Raw genomic sequence first — 15,732 nt, 5'->3', positions numbered from 1 at the left:
TCTCTACAGTCCTCCACAAATCCAGAACAAAGATGGAGAAGGATGTCTGTGAAAGAAGCACTGGTAACACTGACATGATTCTTGGGTATACCCATCTGTCCTGAAGGAAAAAACACAGAGAAGAGCCAGACATTATTCAGCTATATTCGACTATAAGCAACACCTTTGGGAACCTTCTGCAGGTATGATTCTCTGACTCAGCTCCCTCCTCAGTCCCCTTGCCTCAGCTTCATTTACCTTCTCCATCTATCCTCTCCCCCTTTTCTATTTAGCAAGCTCACATGCACTCTGGAAACGGTTTACATACTTCCTAACAAATTATGTCCCTTACCAAACACCAAAGATACCTGTTAGAGCTGCAACCTCTCCTAGAAAAGGATTAGATTAGTACTAAACAACAATCAAGGCATATCAAGATCCAAACCACAACCTTTCACAAACACACACAAAAGTTTCCTCTAGACCATTTCACTGAACAAAAAAAAAAATTAGAAAAAACCCTTCTCTTTTCTTGTACCACCTCCAAGTAGTCACTCTGAAACACAAGCTTAGTGTTCAAACCTATTTTAAAAATGAAATATTAGGTTACCATAATGTCTCAATGTGCAAAAAATAAAAATTAATACAAACTAATTGCAGTGAAACAGAGAAAGAACGCACATAATTTATCTAGTGAAGCAAAACCTAGGCATTTCAAGCATGTTTCAGCAGTGAAAGAAAATACAAGTCATTATTTCTAGAGTTACTTACACTACAAGGAACAACAATTTCCTGAAACCTTTATGAAATGAAGTGTTAGTGTCTCTGTAAGAGTAAACAACTGATTAAAATGCAGAACTACCAAAGAGGATTTGCAGCTCACGTCTGAAAAAACTAGACACCTCCACCTTAGAAAGAGCCAACAGCTGACAAGATGGTGACTACCCTACAGCAGTTCCTCAGAAGCCTCACCACTGCTCAAGCACAGGGCAGAGGAGAGGAGGAGTGGCTTGGGCCACTTTCTTAAACCAGAAGCCAAATTTGATGCAGATGAAACAAAACTCCAATAAAAACATAGGGAGTGTGAAGCATCCTTTCTAACCTGCCTGGCTGCTTGTAATAGTTTTGCTTTAATGGCTATATCTGTGCCACAGCACCTTATGCATCCCTGAGACAGTAACAAGAACAAGTAGCCCAGATAATTCACTGTTTGATTAAATGTGGCAAATCAACTATTTGAAGAGGATATTATGCTTCAATCAAATATAGAAAATGGCAATGTATGGACACGCATCACACAGCTGTCATCCGAATTAACAGCTAGGCAAATTTGTGTGTACTTCAGAGTGATCTTTCTGAATGAATGCCTCAAGCACTGTTTTCAGAAACCAGAACAGAGTTACCAGTTATATCTCTCACTGAAACCAATGAGGTAGAAAAGTTGTTTTTGTTCATTTTCTAGGAGAAGCATTTCAGCAGGCTGCAAGACTATACAAAGGCTTTTTGACCACAGCTCAGTTTCAGTTTGGATTAGCTTAATCACAGCCACAATAAAAACCACCAGGAAAAGCTTTATCATCAGAGAAACTTGTCCCATAACATTGACCGTCTTCCAGAATTTTAGATTCATCAGCACTTAAACTTCAAAAAGCCACAAAAGCAGAAGTTAGAGTGTACATCAAGCAAGCATGCAGCTCTGCAGATGACAACAGTAACTGGGAATTCATTGCGGGCATTCCATCTTTATTCATCAGATCACTTTCTAAATGCTGGAGAACTAATTAGAGCAACTCTGTAAAGCTGTCACTGTAAAAAGAAACATGCTGACTAGACCATGCCCTGCCTAAGTCCTCTCTCAACTGCATTAATAAGGAACAGAGATGCTCTTGCAGTGATTTCAGATGCTTCATTTCAGTACTGCATTCCACAGGTTGTAGGAGTGCAGGAACACAGGGATAATTTTGTCATTATTGCATTCTGGAGGATTAATAACTGGTAAGTGGAAACAGCCTGTCGAGCAGTACTTTTTAACATTCCTGAACAATCGAGCATGTTCCACAGAAAGATGATGCCAGCGTACGACTGTCAGACGTAAATCTTTGTCCATATGCCACCATTCAAAGGCATTAGAACAAAGGATTGCACATTGTTTGCATCTCGGGCTTATCAGCTCATCACTAGCAGAGCTGTTTGTCACACGTGTCACTCTTCTACAACCAAGTTTTCAGGCATTAACTTTGGTACTGTACTAGATCGGGATTAACAGTGTGTTACGTTCATGTCTTAAACAGAAAGAAACAGGGAACAGAAGAAGCCAAAGAATCAAACATAGCCTTAAACAGACCAGAGCAGCATGAACTGATGCATGCCTTGCTCTTCATCCCCACTCTGGCCACACCTCTGCACAGTCAAGAACAAGAGCTGGGTATTCAGCCTGCCTACTCATGCCAATCTAAACACTGTGTTTGATGCATAGACTTGCACAGTATTTGTTCTTGGTGCTCCAAGGAGGGGTCAAGAGGAGATTAAATGAAGCCAAACTCCCTAGATCTTAGCTCACAAAGGACAAAGAAGCTAATGTCCTCTTCTTCAAAAGGACAGGTTTTTTTCCACTTCCCAGATCACATGGAAGAAGCAAGGAAGAGAGGTCAGACCCACAAAGGTAGGGACCACTGCCTTCCCCAGGTACCAAAATATCTCTATGCATGAAAATGACAACATAGAAATAACAAGCACTGTCGGACACAGTTCCACCCTGGCCTCTCGCTTTCAAGCCCAGCACCAACATCTGAGTGTCCATTCACATCCCCCTTGCCACAACCAAACTGCTATCCCTCCCATTAGCATTTAAACACAAAATTGTGAACTTTAAAGAATGAAGCAAAAACAGTAAAATCAAATTCATTATCTTAGTTACGCTGCTATTCTGTTCTCACAAACCTGAGACATCAGATCACAAGAACGATGATTAATCATGCAAGTATGTCCTGTTTATAAAAGGAACAAAGTAAAAGTTAGCATCTAAATAGTATTTTATATGGTGCAATTTTAAAAGATTTCATCACCAGTAGACACAAAGCTCTAGCAGGTAAGCTTTTATCAGCTCAATGCTGTCTATACAGAGAAAAAAAAATCACATCTATTTTACTTCCACTGTATCTTCAAGTTTTAGCATCTTATTAAAAAGAAAACTGACATACTCAGCAACTATTCTAAATTTCTGGCAGACTTCCTCACTTTCCACATCTTTAAACACATCGCAGTCACATTATTAGTAATCCATTACATATTCTGATCCCTATCATTCAGTGACTGAAGATTTTTTGTTGCCTTTTTCAACAGATATTCAGAAAGCTAAAATTTAGATAGGAAACAAAATTATATGCTCTTCTTGTAACATTTTTTTTAATATTTGGTATAAAGAAAGAGAAGAAATAAACAAGAGCCACAGAAGTGCCCCTCCTAAAGAAGAGCAAAGACTTCCAGCATTTTCTCAGACTTGATATTTGTTAGCATTTTTTACATCCAGCTTACAGTTATAACCCGGAAAAGAGAAACCAGAAGAATCTAATATTCTCACATATATTCATCTAATGTTCTAAAAAAACTCAGATTTTAAGATTCAACTCATACTGCAATCTTCTCATATAAAAGCCTGTAGGTTGTCATTTCTGTTTTACTGGACAGTTCCAGATCTATGGAATATCAAGCACATTTTGGAAAATACCACTAGCAAATCCATACTAGAATTGGAATACAAATATAAGACAAAAAAAATAGCCCAAAGACCTTTTTAGAGAAATAGTAAACTTCTCCGAGGGTCATGTACAATTAAAATCCTGAACCCAATGTACTAAGTAAATAGGACACACACAAGAGGGGCAAGAACACAGTGACAGCAGTCACAAACCACATGCTTTTACACTGATATGGAATCTGCCTGACTGGACTTAGATTAATTTAATTTTTGCTGCTCATCAAAACCAATACTGAACTTATTTTACCTAGTAAGATTTTTTTTAAACAAATGGTAAACTGAAGCACAGAGATGAAGTGACTTGCTCATTCACATTGAAATCTATGGCCAGGCCACAAACTGAAATCAGACTCCGGAGTCCTGATCCAGGACTGCAGCAAATGTTGACACTCTTTTATGGAGAAAGAGCCAGGGGCAAAAGGAAAAATATTCCTGACGCTTTCATCTGATTCCGTAAATTTTGCAGATTTGACACGCTTCCACATGCACTTGCGTTGTGACCAAAAAGGGAACGTTTCCTGTGCTTTTCATCACAACTCTGTCCCAAGACGACGCTCCTCTAGTCACCAGCTGCCTTCCTCCCCGCCAGCTCTGCTGGCCGATCTCTAAGAAGTCTTGAGGATCACGATCAGGCAGAACTGCTGCCAACCTCTTCCAAAAGAGCAGCGACGTTTCTCTACTCACCCCCGTAAGCACGGAAATAACGCAATAAAAAGCTCTTCGCTAAGTGACCGGAATGGAAAATGACGTGCTTGGAGGGGGAAAAAACAAGAAAACCAAAGCGGCCGGGTCTCCTCTCCCCTTAATCCTGAAGGGGATGAACGAGACTCCCCGGCGCTGACGGCACGGCGCCCGCGGCCGCGCTGCGCGGGGGCTGCGCTGCCCTGTGGTGCGGTCGGGTCGGGCCCGGCCCCGCCGCCCGCCCGCGCCGCGATCCGGGCCGCGGCCTCCGGGGAGCCGCCGGCCCCGGGGCGCTGCCGCTCGGCGCCCCCCGCGCGCCGCGGCGGTTGGGGGGAGGCGCTCGCGCGCCGGCCGTTAGCCACCGCAGCCGCCCTACCTGGCAGTGCGAGACGACGAGGCTCTGGTTGCCCTCCCCGTGGTACTTCCATTCATTCTCATCCATCTTCTCCACTTCCATGCCCGGCCCGGCCCGCGCCGCCGCCGCGCCCTGTGCGGACGGTGCCCGCCGCCAGCCCGCCGCGCTCGCGCTCACGCCTCCGCCACCGGCGCTGCGCGCCGCGCCGCCCCTCCCCCGCGGCGCAGGAAGTCCCGCCCTCCGCGGCGAGGTCGCAGGGCGCCCGCAGGGCGCCGGCCCGGCCCGGCGCGCGCACGGCTGGCGGCCATCTTAGAGCGGGGCAGCTCCTCCGGCCGCCATCATTGACGGGGGCAGGAGCGGGCGGCTGGGAACGGCGACGCTGCCGGGAGGCGGCTCTCCCCGGGCTGGCGGGGGGCCGGCCCGGAGCGGCCGGAGCGACACGGCGGCGGCTCGGGGCGCGCCCTTCAGCGACGGAAGCGAAGCTGCCGCCTCGCCGGCCGTGCGGAGCCGTTACCCGGCGCAGCTGCGGGCCCGCAGCGCTGGCGCTGCCCCCTCCCCGGGCGCGGCGGGGGGCTGCCGAGCGGCCCGGCCGAGGCGGCCGCGGTCACTTCAGAGTCACGGGACGCCGGGAGCGTGGAGGAGCATCGCGGTACCTCGCTCTCGGCGCTCAGGTTTCGGAGGCCATTCAGCAGAACTGGAAAACAAAAACAAAACCGGGAACGGTGATCTCGAGCTAACTGATAATGGAATAATAAACATAATAAACGGAATATTTTGCATGCACCTTTTTGTTGCCAAGATGATATATTCGAGTACTAGATTACAGAAAATGACTTTACGCTTGCAGCATTAACACAGAGGTTATTCAGATTATCAAATGCTCAAGAACTGCAGTTTATCTTTGGAGTCTTGTTTCTTAGAGCTAATGCTGTTTTTAAGGTTACAGAACTGAGCTGCAGCTCACTTTGCACTTGGGTATCTTTGAATCATTTTCTGTGCTGCAATACACCAATCTTTCAAATACCTAGTAGAGGTGTTGCAAGTATAAATATCCTTTTTTCCTTATCAGTATCCATAACTTGAATACAGTTTCACATAGTACCTCATCACACACATGCAAACATCCCTATAGATATGAATAGATACATGTAAGTATATTCACATACAACATGGGCAGTACATTTAAGACAAATAACGTGCATAAATTACCTATCACAAAGATAGGGCCAAATTCTCTAGAATTCCAGAATATGGATCTAGAATCTTAATTAGAATCTTAATCCAGTCATCTTTTCTCTTTTTTTTTTCCTTTTTAACTGAAGCCAACAGGAAATCAGTATGAGTTTTGGCTACGAACATCGAAATTTACCCTTGAATTACAATTTTAGAATTATCACAAAGTGCACTCTGAAGTCCTCCCTTGTGTTGTTTTTCCTCAGAAGGTAACGCATGAGTAGCCAAGCTGACGCATCATAAGGGAACATAAACTTGCAAGTTTTTCTGTGTGTAATGAACATTAGTATAATTTGAACAGTAGCCAATTTTGACTTCTATGCATTCTTTTAAAACAAGTCAAAGAAGAAAAAGCATTAGGAAACCTTTTTATTCTTAACAGAAAGTGAAGATGCACCTAGAATGCTGAAAATTAAACCTGCATTATTTTGTCGTGAGTCCTTGCTCCTGTTTTGAGTGTGGTGCTGTAACTTAATGGTTTATAACCTAATTGCACTAGAATTGTGAAAGGTAATTGTGGTTACAACAATTTATGCTTTTTTTTGCCAAAATATGGAATGATGAGCACTTAACTTTTTATTTAACAATATCTTACAGGCTCCAATATGAAAAAGGAAAATATGAATCCCTGCTCCTCTGGCCATTTAATAAAGAAAAAATACTGTCAATGGGCTGTTTAAAGTACCTGTTATCTTCCCTTTCTGCCAAGTTTATTATGTAATAAGGAATGAACATATGAAACATACCAAAACTTACCATGTCATCCTGGCTTTATCAAAAAGAGTGTTATAAAGAAATTTCAGACTAGACTAAGTATGACTGTGGTAACTACAATACTTTCATTAAAATTACTTGTACTTTAGAGAAATAATACATGGACACTAAGTAGGTTTACATTAAGAAATACAAAGTCAAGTAATATTCTCTATTTATTTTCTTGCAATGGCAGAACTAATTTGTCTTAACTTGCTATACTATAGTTCTCTTTAAAATTGATTCATTTTCTATTCTTTCATAATTCTACAAAATGTACATCTACACAGAAAAATAAAGTGGAAGTTCTGAGTGCCAGAGTAAAAATTCAGAACCGAGTTTTAATAGAGTCATTGTCTCCAGCAACTCCCTTCACTTCTTCATCTTTTTCTCCTCCATTCTGCCATGTAGAACTACTACTATGTTACATTACAGGGGAGTTGTGAAAATGCAACCAAGTAGAAGTCTGAAAATGGAGAGACAAAAATTATTGCATGCTATTTTCTGTTTGTCATTACTTTTTATATAGTATTTGTTTCAGTACAAATTTGCTTGGACTGAAGTATCTTAAGTTTCTGTGCTGTTAATGACATTAAGGTGTTGCTTAGCCATGCTGGAGAAGCTCCGGTTGTGTCTCGTGGCATAAGTACAGCTTGCACAGACATACCTGGGTTAGTTTTAATTAGCTATCTCCAGGACTGCTAGCACAGAGCTCAGTGAGCTTCAAAATCTGCCAGAGGATCTCAGTAGACAGCCAGGTGTTTTCTGGTAATTCTGTATGTAAATAAGCTAGTTTAAAACCATCTCAGGTATGTCTAGGGTAATCACACCTTCAGTTCTACAGCTCCCACTTAATGCCATCACCATTTTCTTTTTGATGTAATTTGAAGGAGAGCAGAGAGCACCATAGGCCTAAAATGCCTTTCCATTTTACTGGGTCCTGTGGCTGCACTATGCTGTGTTAAGTTTTATGTCACAATTCCTGTTTCTTAGGGCTCTTCCGTGTTGAGAATGCCAAAAAAATCAAGGTAAATAATCTCAAGGCATTAAATCAGTGGGCACACTGTATTTAACAACTGTGCAGATAGTCTCAAGACAAGATAAGGTGGCCTGAGATCACAAATCATATCACATCCTTATGAATAAGCTAATGAAGTATTGCCTACCTAAACCCACTGTCAGACAGACTTAAAACTAAGAGAAAATAGTCCTCCTGGCTCTTTACATGAAAAAGTTAAACAACAATACATTAAATAATATAAAACTTCTTCCCCCCCCATCTTCTATCATCCCATGTTTGTAGGCTAATTTTCTAACTCATTTTATACCTGAAGTAGAACATCCACAACAGCGTTTAATGGGATTTAAGCTATGGCACAGACCTCACATTTTCAGTTTATTCATCTCAGCACTCCTGGGTGACTTCTGGAATACAGATCTTTACTGAACCAAAGCCACTGAAACATAAGTAAATTTTTTTTGGTAATTTCAGTGGGCTTCAACTCTAAACTTTTACGTCTTTTTCCCAGCCATACCCCCCAGGAACTATCAACACTGGACTCTGACACACACAATCTTTCATACCTAGTCATTTCACCAAGGAATGAGAATGACACGGCTAAAAAATTCACTTGTCTTATTTACTCTGAGGCAAAAATTCAGGGAAGTGTTTCTTCCTAGCAGCTAAAAAAAGTTTATGAAATCCAGATCTGAGAAAAAAAATAACATTACATGAAGCTCAATAAAAGTGGGTGAGAGTAATGCAAATGACAGTAAGTTCATGAGGAAGATTTTAGTGATACATCTTCAGTTTCCCATAATGAAAGGATCCTGTAAAACCAGGAATAATTTATTCTTTATTAAAAAGAGTAAAAATGACAAAAAGGATCTAAGTTCCAGGACCTATAAATGTCTCCCCCACAGAAATTTTTGTTTCAAAATCACCAATTCAAGACAATGAGTCCAATAATATTGGGCATGAAAATATTAAAATGAAATTGTGCTACAAAATGCTGTTATTAGGTTTTAATCTACTGCATCATTTTGAGTTTTCAAAACATATAATTAGAGAAGATTATCCGACAGTTTTATATTTTTATTATAGCCTGACCCATCAACAATGGAGTATACTTATGTAACTTGCACTTCACCAAAATTTAAAAGCTTTGCCCTTCTATTATCAAGATGATAGCATTGCTCCATGCCTCAGTTCTTCTCGAATCCACAGTTTGCTTGCCTTATTTCATACACTTGCTAGAAACCCAGAAAACTTCATCCTCAAACTGTCATTTCACCATCTAAAATGAGCAACACTGATCACCAAAGGAAAAAGATGAGAATATGACTGGAGTGTACATCTAGTTCGATAGCTTTTTAGAAAGCACATGTGGCACTTTGAACTACAATAAAATATTTCAGGAACTCTAAGAAAGTCAATAGGTTAGGGTAACTCATAGTTTTGCAAACAAAAACAGAACATGAGCAAAAAGTGAAATCTCTTCCCCAAGTTCCATGAGTATTGGTTTAAGGCAAGTAAGTCTATCCTTAGAAATTACAGTGTGGAAAAGCTTTAATGGTCACTGAAGAATTCTCAAGATGGGAATGAATTTAATTGGCCTGCACCAACTTTTAGAATATGCTGACTACATGAATGTTATCAAAGAAACAAAAATATGGTCCAAAGAATAGGACTGCAAGTGGCAAGAAAAATGTGACTTCAGGTCAGTGAAGCTAACGCCATGTATATGTTGTTAACTGACAAGAGCTTGCATAAACTTAACTAGCCATCAATAATCATAGATGTGAATAAACAGTCATTTTAATTATTAAGAGGTTCAATTGCTACATAGTCTGATGAGGGAGGAAATTAAGTTACCAATACAGAATGTAAATAACCTCTTCCCAGTACAGTATATGTAACTCCAAAGAACTGCCAAGAAACGCAATTTTTTTTATACATAGACAAGATCATTAGCTACTGTCTTCTATGGTCAGGAATCCTGAACATTTACTGAGGGAAAAATACAACTAATTACCCTGGAAAATAAAGCATTGATGTGAATTTTGGGGGCCAGTAAGGGAAAATATGTGGAAAAGAAGATCTAATTAGGAGGTTTAAAAAGTAGAACTTTGTGATGAAATCCTAGTAGCTTTGACAGGGCATGAAATCAGAATGAAAAAAGACCCACCACCACCTTAAGCACCTCCTGAAAATCTGTTCTTACAGCACTTCATCAAGGCAAGGAAGGAGAAGATGAAGAGATAATACAAGACAAGACCTAAAAACTTTAAGTGACATACCAGTGATGGAGGAAAAAAATATACTTTTTACAGAAGGAGTTGACAGCAAGTGGCCAGAGCAGACTCAATAGCCTGCTCAGAAGTCACTGAGGTACTATTTTTGCTGCTTTGGGGACAGAGTAGCTATTCATATTGCAGACGCTTTGCTGTTAATGTTGTACTACTAGCTCATGATCAAATACACCCTCTTGCAACATGTCTGCCCTTGGGAAAATACCTCATTGTCTGTTATCAAAAACATATCTAATCTCATGTTTAGTCCTTCGAGCTGTTAATGGTTAAAGCAGAGGACATCTTAAAACAAATTTCTCTTTCTGACACAAGCCCACTGTGACCATCTTCAAATAGAAAAGAGAATACATATATTAAACTGTTTCTTTTAGCTGAACTGCCATTGTTTGTCAACGCACTTCTGTGAAAAACCTTGAAACCTTCTCAGTTAAACCCAGTGGTTCACTGAGTACAAGGTCTCCAGAAGATAAATTACAAACTGACATAAAGTGATCACACATTACATTTCAGTTTGTGAACAGAAACACCAGATTGTGCAGTAATATCAGGAGATGGTACAGAAGGACTGCGTTTCTTCTGCAAAATTACTGATACATTCTGATTTATGTTCCCTGACACAGGTATCAAATACTTTTTTAAAACATAATTCCTTCAGATCATAGACACCCCATTTTGCTGACTGCAGTGCTAACGACTTCGAAGTGAGCTCCGGATCCTGACAGCAGCATGTGAAATGAATGCATTTCTTCAACCAACTCCCTTCAAGAACCTAGTTTGCTGGAACCATCATGATTGAAATACAATAAATAGAAACCATAACTTCAAGAGACATCTTCTCCAAATTTTAATCTCAGATTATCTCCCATCTCCCGTATGTAAACTTGCATATAACGCAGTTTCACAGGCGCAGACACTAACATAGCACGAGGCTATCTCAAAAGGGCAGTCCTGTTCCCCTCTTCAAATCCGGCCATATGTTCCTGTCCCCTCTCTTGCATTGTCTTTAGCACACTTACACTCAGGCAGCAAGTTAGAGCAGTTTATTCATCTGACTGATAATATCTGTATTTTTTGGATATGATTAGTTTTTAGTTGAATCAGCAAACCAGCATGAGTCATTGCAAGGTCACGCGAGTCCTCCAGCTATCGTTAAAGAAGGAATGGGAACACAGTCAGCACTGGTGGGGAGTGCAGGACTGCGCATTTTGTCACTCACTCGGGTTCAGATCAGATTAAGCCAATTATAAAATTGTACTTTTATCAACACCGCAGAACTTTCTTACACGCGGAACGCGCGGGGGACCCTTCAAAGGGGGACGAAAGGGCACAGACCACGAACAAGTATTTCTGGTGTGCTCTGAAAATCAGTAAGGAGCCTATCGACGAAATGTTGTCCCTGCCTCCTCCCCACAAAGCATTACATCTCTGCCATCGCTTTACTGATGGCTGTACTTACATTAAAAGAGAGCTGAAATGACCGGTGTTACCAGAACATGAGTGATACCCCATACGATACTACCAGATACTGCCTTACCGTTTGAAGATGGCTATCTCCAAAGTAACAATCTACAATTCTCTTGATTAAGGGGAAATCAATTGGATATTTAATGGTTGCTTTTAAACCAATTTTAATTATGACTCTGCAACATTAAGTTAGAGGTGCACACGAAAGATATTTACAAAACCAGATCTGGAGCTAGACATTTCATTACAATTAACGTGGCAAGATCAACGAAAAAATATATATTTGTAGTTACTAGAAATGTACTGTAAAATCAGCTAGACTGATCCTGCTACCCAACAGAAAACAAAAGCAGCGGACAGAACAAAAATTACTTAACTGATAATATTTGCCCTCTAGCGAGAAACAAGTACTTGGAAAGAGGAGATAACCTGACAAAAGCAGGAAAAGTAATAGAGGCAGACAATTTAAAAAAATTGCAATTTGGTTCTTGAGGATCCAGGATCAGTATGTTTTACAAAGCAAATCCATCAAAGCCACAGAGAGGAAGAGAGAGTGAGCGAGAGAGAGATTAGTAAATCTCAGAACTCCTGATATCAAGGTGGATATATTTTTGATTAACAAAGTGCACTACTGCACTTCCATTTTCCTACTCGGCACGGTATTGCAAAAGGCAGGCAGTGAAATGCCGTTCACTTCTCTGCTTGACCTACGTTACCTCTGGATGTGTCCGAAGAGCAGCAGCACAGGTAATAGTCAAATACTCCTAATTGCTCTTCTCTAAGGACCCAACTTATGAATAAAATATTTTGTCTACTACACAGAGTTACAGGTTTATAGTGTTTTAGAGTATTGCAAAACAAATGTAATGGGAAACAGCCTCATCTACTGGTTTGAGGAGATACAGTGACGTGTCTACATTGTTTAATGCTCGCTGGTTGGTTTTATTTTACTTCCACCCGCCGTAGCTCCTAAAGGAAAATCAACAAGACCTCCCTGCCCTCTTACGTTTTTTTTTTTCCACTGTTGCATTATGTTATGTAGCAGCAGCAAAAACATTTGCACACATATCCTCTCATAATTAGAGAGCTCTTAGATAATTAATTAAAAGGATAAGCTCTGAATCTATTTTTTATCTCCCATTCATTATTCTAGACAGACATATCAAAAGGTAAGATTGCACTATTTGCATCAAACTGAAATTTTTGATGGAATTTTTTGGCTGTTTTTGTGTAAAAGCGTAATTTCAAAAATTTCTGGAAAAAAAGATAATTGAAAAATGCTATTTTATTACTTTGAAAGTTGTGCTGCTTTATTAAGAAGCAACAGCATATCCATGCGTTGAAAAAAATCATGGGAAATTTACAGGGAAATTGTACGGGATAACAGGTCACCCTGAAGTTAAGGACTATCTTTTGCTGCTTTTTTTAATCTCAAGGAGATTAAAATCTAACCTTCTGCTAAAATATGCAGGCAATGTCAGAGCTGACATTTGCTAATTTCTGAGTGACTGACTTTGCAGTCTCAGTGTTCTTACGATATTTAAAAAATACCGATAATTATGTGTACTGCTAAAATGTTCCCTTCTCCTTATCGTGTCTCCCAGATAAAGTGCGCGCGCAGGGCCCTGGCGACCCCGGAGCAGGCCTGGAGCCAGCGAGCAGGGTCAGCCCCACAGCAGCGATCACCGGGCAAGCTGGCAGCGACGGCGCAGTCTGGGGCCGCGCGAGGAAGCCGGGTCGGCAAGGCACGGCCAGGGTCGGCAAGGCACGAGGCCGGGCGCACGCACTGACGGCTGAGCCCAGCCGCCGCCTCCGCGCTGCTCCCTCCTGCAGAGCATGCCCTGCCTGCGCTTCCGAGCAAGCGGCCGTCACCCTTGCTGCTGTTATGTCTCTTACGCATGGGGGTCCTTACTCACCGAGGCCAGGGGATACCACACGTAGTTCATTTTACAGACATAAGTATTTCCCTCACCCTGGTGTGGTCTGTTAGACTTCATATTCCCTCGGGACACCGGTCTGAAGTTAACATAATTTCCAAACAAACCATTTGGTTTTGCCAGAGTTAAAGCTTTAATGACTCAGTCATTATTTCATTATTTTGATCGCAGAAAGTATTTTGAAGAACGGAGGGCAGTGGAGGAAGTTACTTAAACTACCTTGGCTTCCTAATTCTGTACCTGCTTTAAAGAGGACTGGTCGGATTTTCAAGGGACTGATCAGTCCCAGTTCCCACTGAGGGCAGAAGGCTCTGCGGGCACCGGACGGCTCGGCCAGGCAGTCACCGCTGTTCAACACCTGCACCAGATGTGAGAGCCTGGAGGCAGGGAGCCGAGGAGCACGTGCAATGGACAACAGTAAGAACAGTAATAGGAGGTATGCTTACTGGTTTATATATAAAGGGAAAAAATGAATTGTAAATTTCCTACTTAGACTCATATCCTACTTTTATCAACATTTTGCTGCAACATCTACAAACATGACGTAGACACCTTTATACTCAGCATTAGCTCAGTTGAGCCGTAATTTGGGAGTGCAGATTTCTATGCCCTGTGACATTTCCAAAGCAGAAGTACCGGAAACAAACAAGTTTATGGAGTGCTGTTGGCAGTACCAGCAGGAGTGTTTGAACATGCACCTCTTCTCTTGTGGACTGTATCTCAGAACTGCTCATGAACCACAAGCAAGATTTACTGGCCAAGAGAGACACAAAAAAAAAAAAATAAATAAAAGAAACAACTATGTTAAAGAATAGTGAATTGAAACTGTCTAGAAATGCCTGCTTAGCACAACTTACATAAAACTTGCTTAGCATGAGTGGCTAGATTTGCTGAAGCCTTAGGCCGAGCGTGGGAAAAGTAACGAATCTTTACTTAGTTTAATAAAAAATAGTGCCTCAGAGCTCGTTCAGGCTGGGAAAATAAGGGAGCCACACGCAGTCTGCGCACCTGTGTCACCGACTCCGAGAGGGAAGATGCCAAAACAATGGGGAAAAATAAGACCTTGGGAGACAACCGCCAGACCCAACAAAAACAGAGGTACGACCGTCATCAGAGACTGCAAAAAACAAGAATAAGGAGAAAAACAGCTTGCCTCAGAATGACGATGAGACCCAATGAGGAGCAGGAGACCCCAGACCAAAAAATTATTATTGGTCTAACTATCGCGTGAGGGGTGGGAAATGTAAGTCGAAAAGACTATAATTACCCAGAATTTGTTTATGTTAGGGTCCCTCTTTGGAGGCACCCAGCTCGAGCTGTAATTACGGCACGCGCATGATTAAAATTATCTGATTTGTTTTGATTTGACTCTGAACTTTTCTGTGGGAACCTAGGGTCAAGCCCTGTTATGGAGGCCGACAAGCCTAATTTCCATAACAAACTGTATAATAAGCTTTCACACTTCTGGCTTCCTGTACTGGTATAACTCCAATGCAGACCATCTGCATCACAAAATAATTGCATTTCCGTTAAAGAAAGATGCATGCTCAAAAAACAGCGTGATAATTTGGCCCCTGAATCTTAGGCGGAGCTAGCAAAGAGAGATGTGGTGCGTCTAATATATGTAGATGTAGAGCGTGAATACTGCGGAATCCAGTGGTAAGTCTTTTTATTGCTAAAATCTGACAATCTCACAGAGAAAGTCGGGGGTATGGAAATCCAAGAAAAACAGAAGGTTTAGAAAAGTAAGGCAAGTGGGAAAAAATGAACTAGGAGGATACATAAAACGGGAAAAAATAACTAGGCACAGAAAGAGGTTAAAAGTAGATGAAGACAAACTAAAGAAGAAACTTAAACAGGAATGAAGAGATGGGAGTTTTAAAGATGCACTTAAAAAGTGGAAGAAAGGAAAACAGAAGCAAATAAAGGCAAACAAGAAATGTGCAGAATATCAAAGGCCACAAACCTGAACTGGTATTTTTGCACATGAATTGCAAATTGTATTTTTAGTCCTAGAATGTCATTTATTATGGTGTGAAAATCATATCATAACTAATCATTCTTTATCAAGGGCACTACACTCACACACATTCAAAGAGGCTTTGTTTCTATCAGGAGACTAGATTCATCTTGACTGAAAGCAGAAAATGCCACTTCAGAAATAACCAGTATTACCAGCCAAAATCTGGCTCGCAACAATTACTCAAAAAACAAAACATGGACAAAGCCAGTACTGTTGTCTACTCTGTATAGTTACAGGA

The 15,732-nt window shown here is 41.3% G+C and overlaps 1 protein-coding gene across 4 annotated transcripts in view; it reads right to left on the bottom strand.

The window, feature by feature from the left end:
* The window catches only part of IPPK (inositol-pentakisphosphate 2-kinase), a 70,281-nt gene that overhangs the window by 35,603 nt on the left and 18,946 nt on the right, over positions 1-15,732 (bottom strand). For 3 of the 4 annotated variants that reach the window (XM_064518801.1, XM_064518802.1, XM_064518803.1), the window contains one exon: positions 5,287-5,466. Coding sequence is in view for 1 of the 4 variants with exons in the window: in XM_064518799.1 (XP_064374869.1) it covers positions 4,794-4,874 (81 nt within the window). In the remaining 3 variants the exon portion in view is untranslated. Of the gene's footprint in view, positions 1-4,793; positions 5,261-5,286; positions 5,467-15,732 lie in introns of those variants that run through there. The other variant, XM_064518799.1, reaches the window with a different exon arrangement.

This window comes from Dromaius novaehollandiae, chromosome 12 (assembly GCF_036370855.1).
Source record: "Dromaius novaehollandiae isolate bDroNov1 chromosome 12, bDroNov1.hap1, whole genome shotgun sequence".
Lineage (NCBI taxonomy): Eukaryota > Metazoa > Chordata > Aves > Casuariiformes > Dromaiidae > Dromaius > Dromaius novaehollandiae.
Note: the sequence above shows the minus strand (reverse complement) of the source record. Positions and strands in the feature narration are given on the sequence as shown.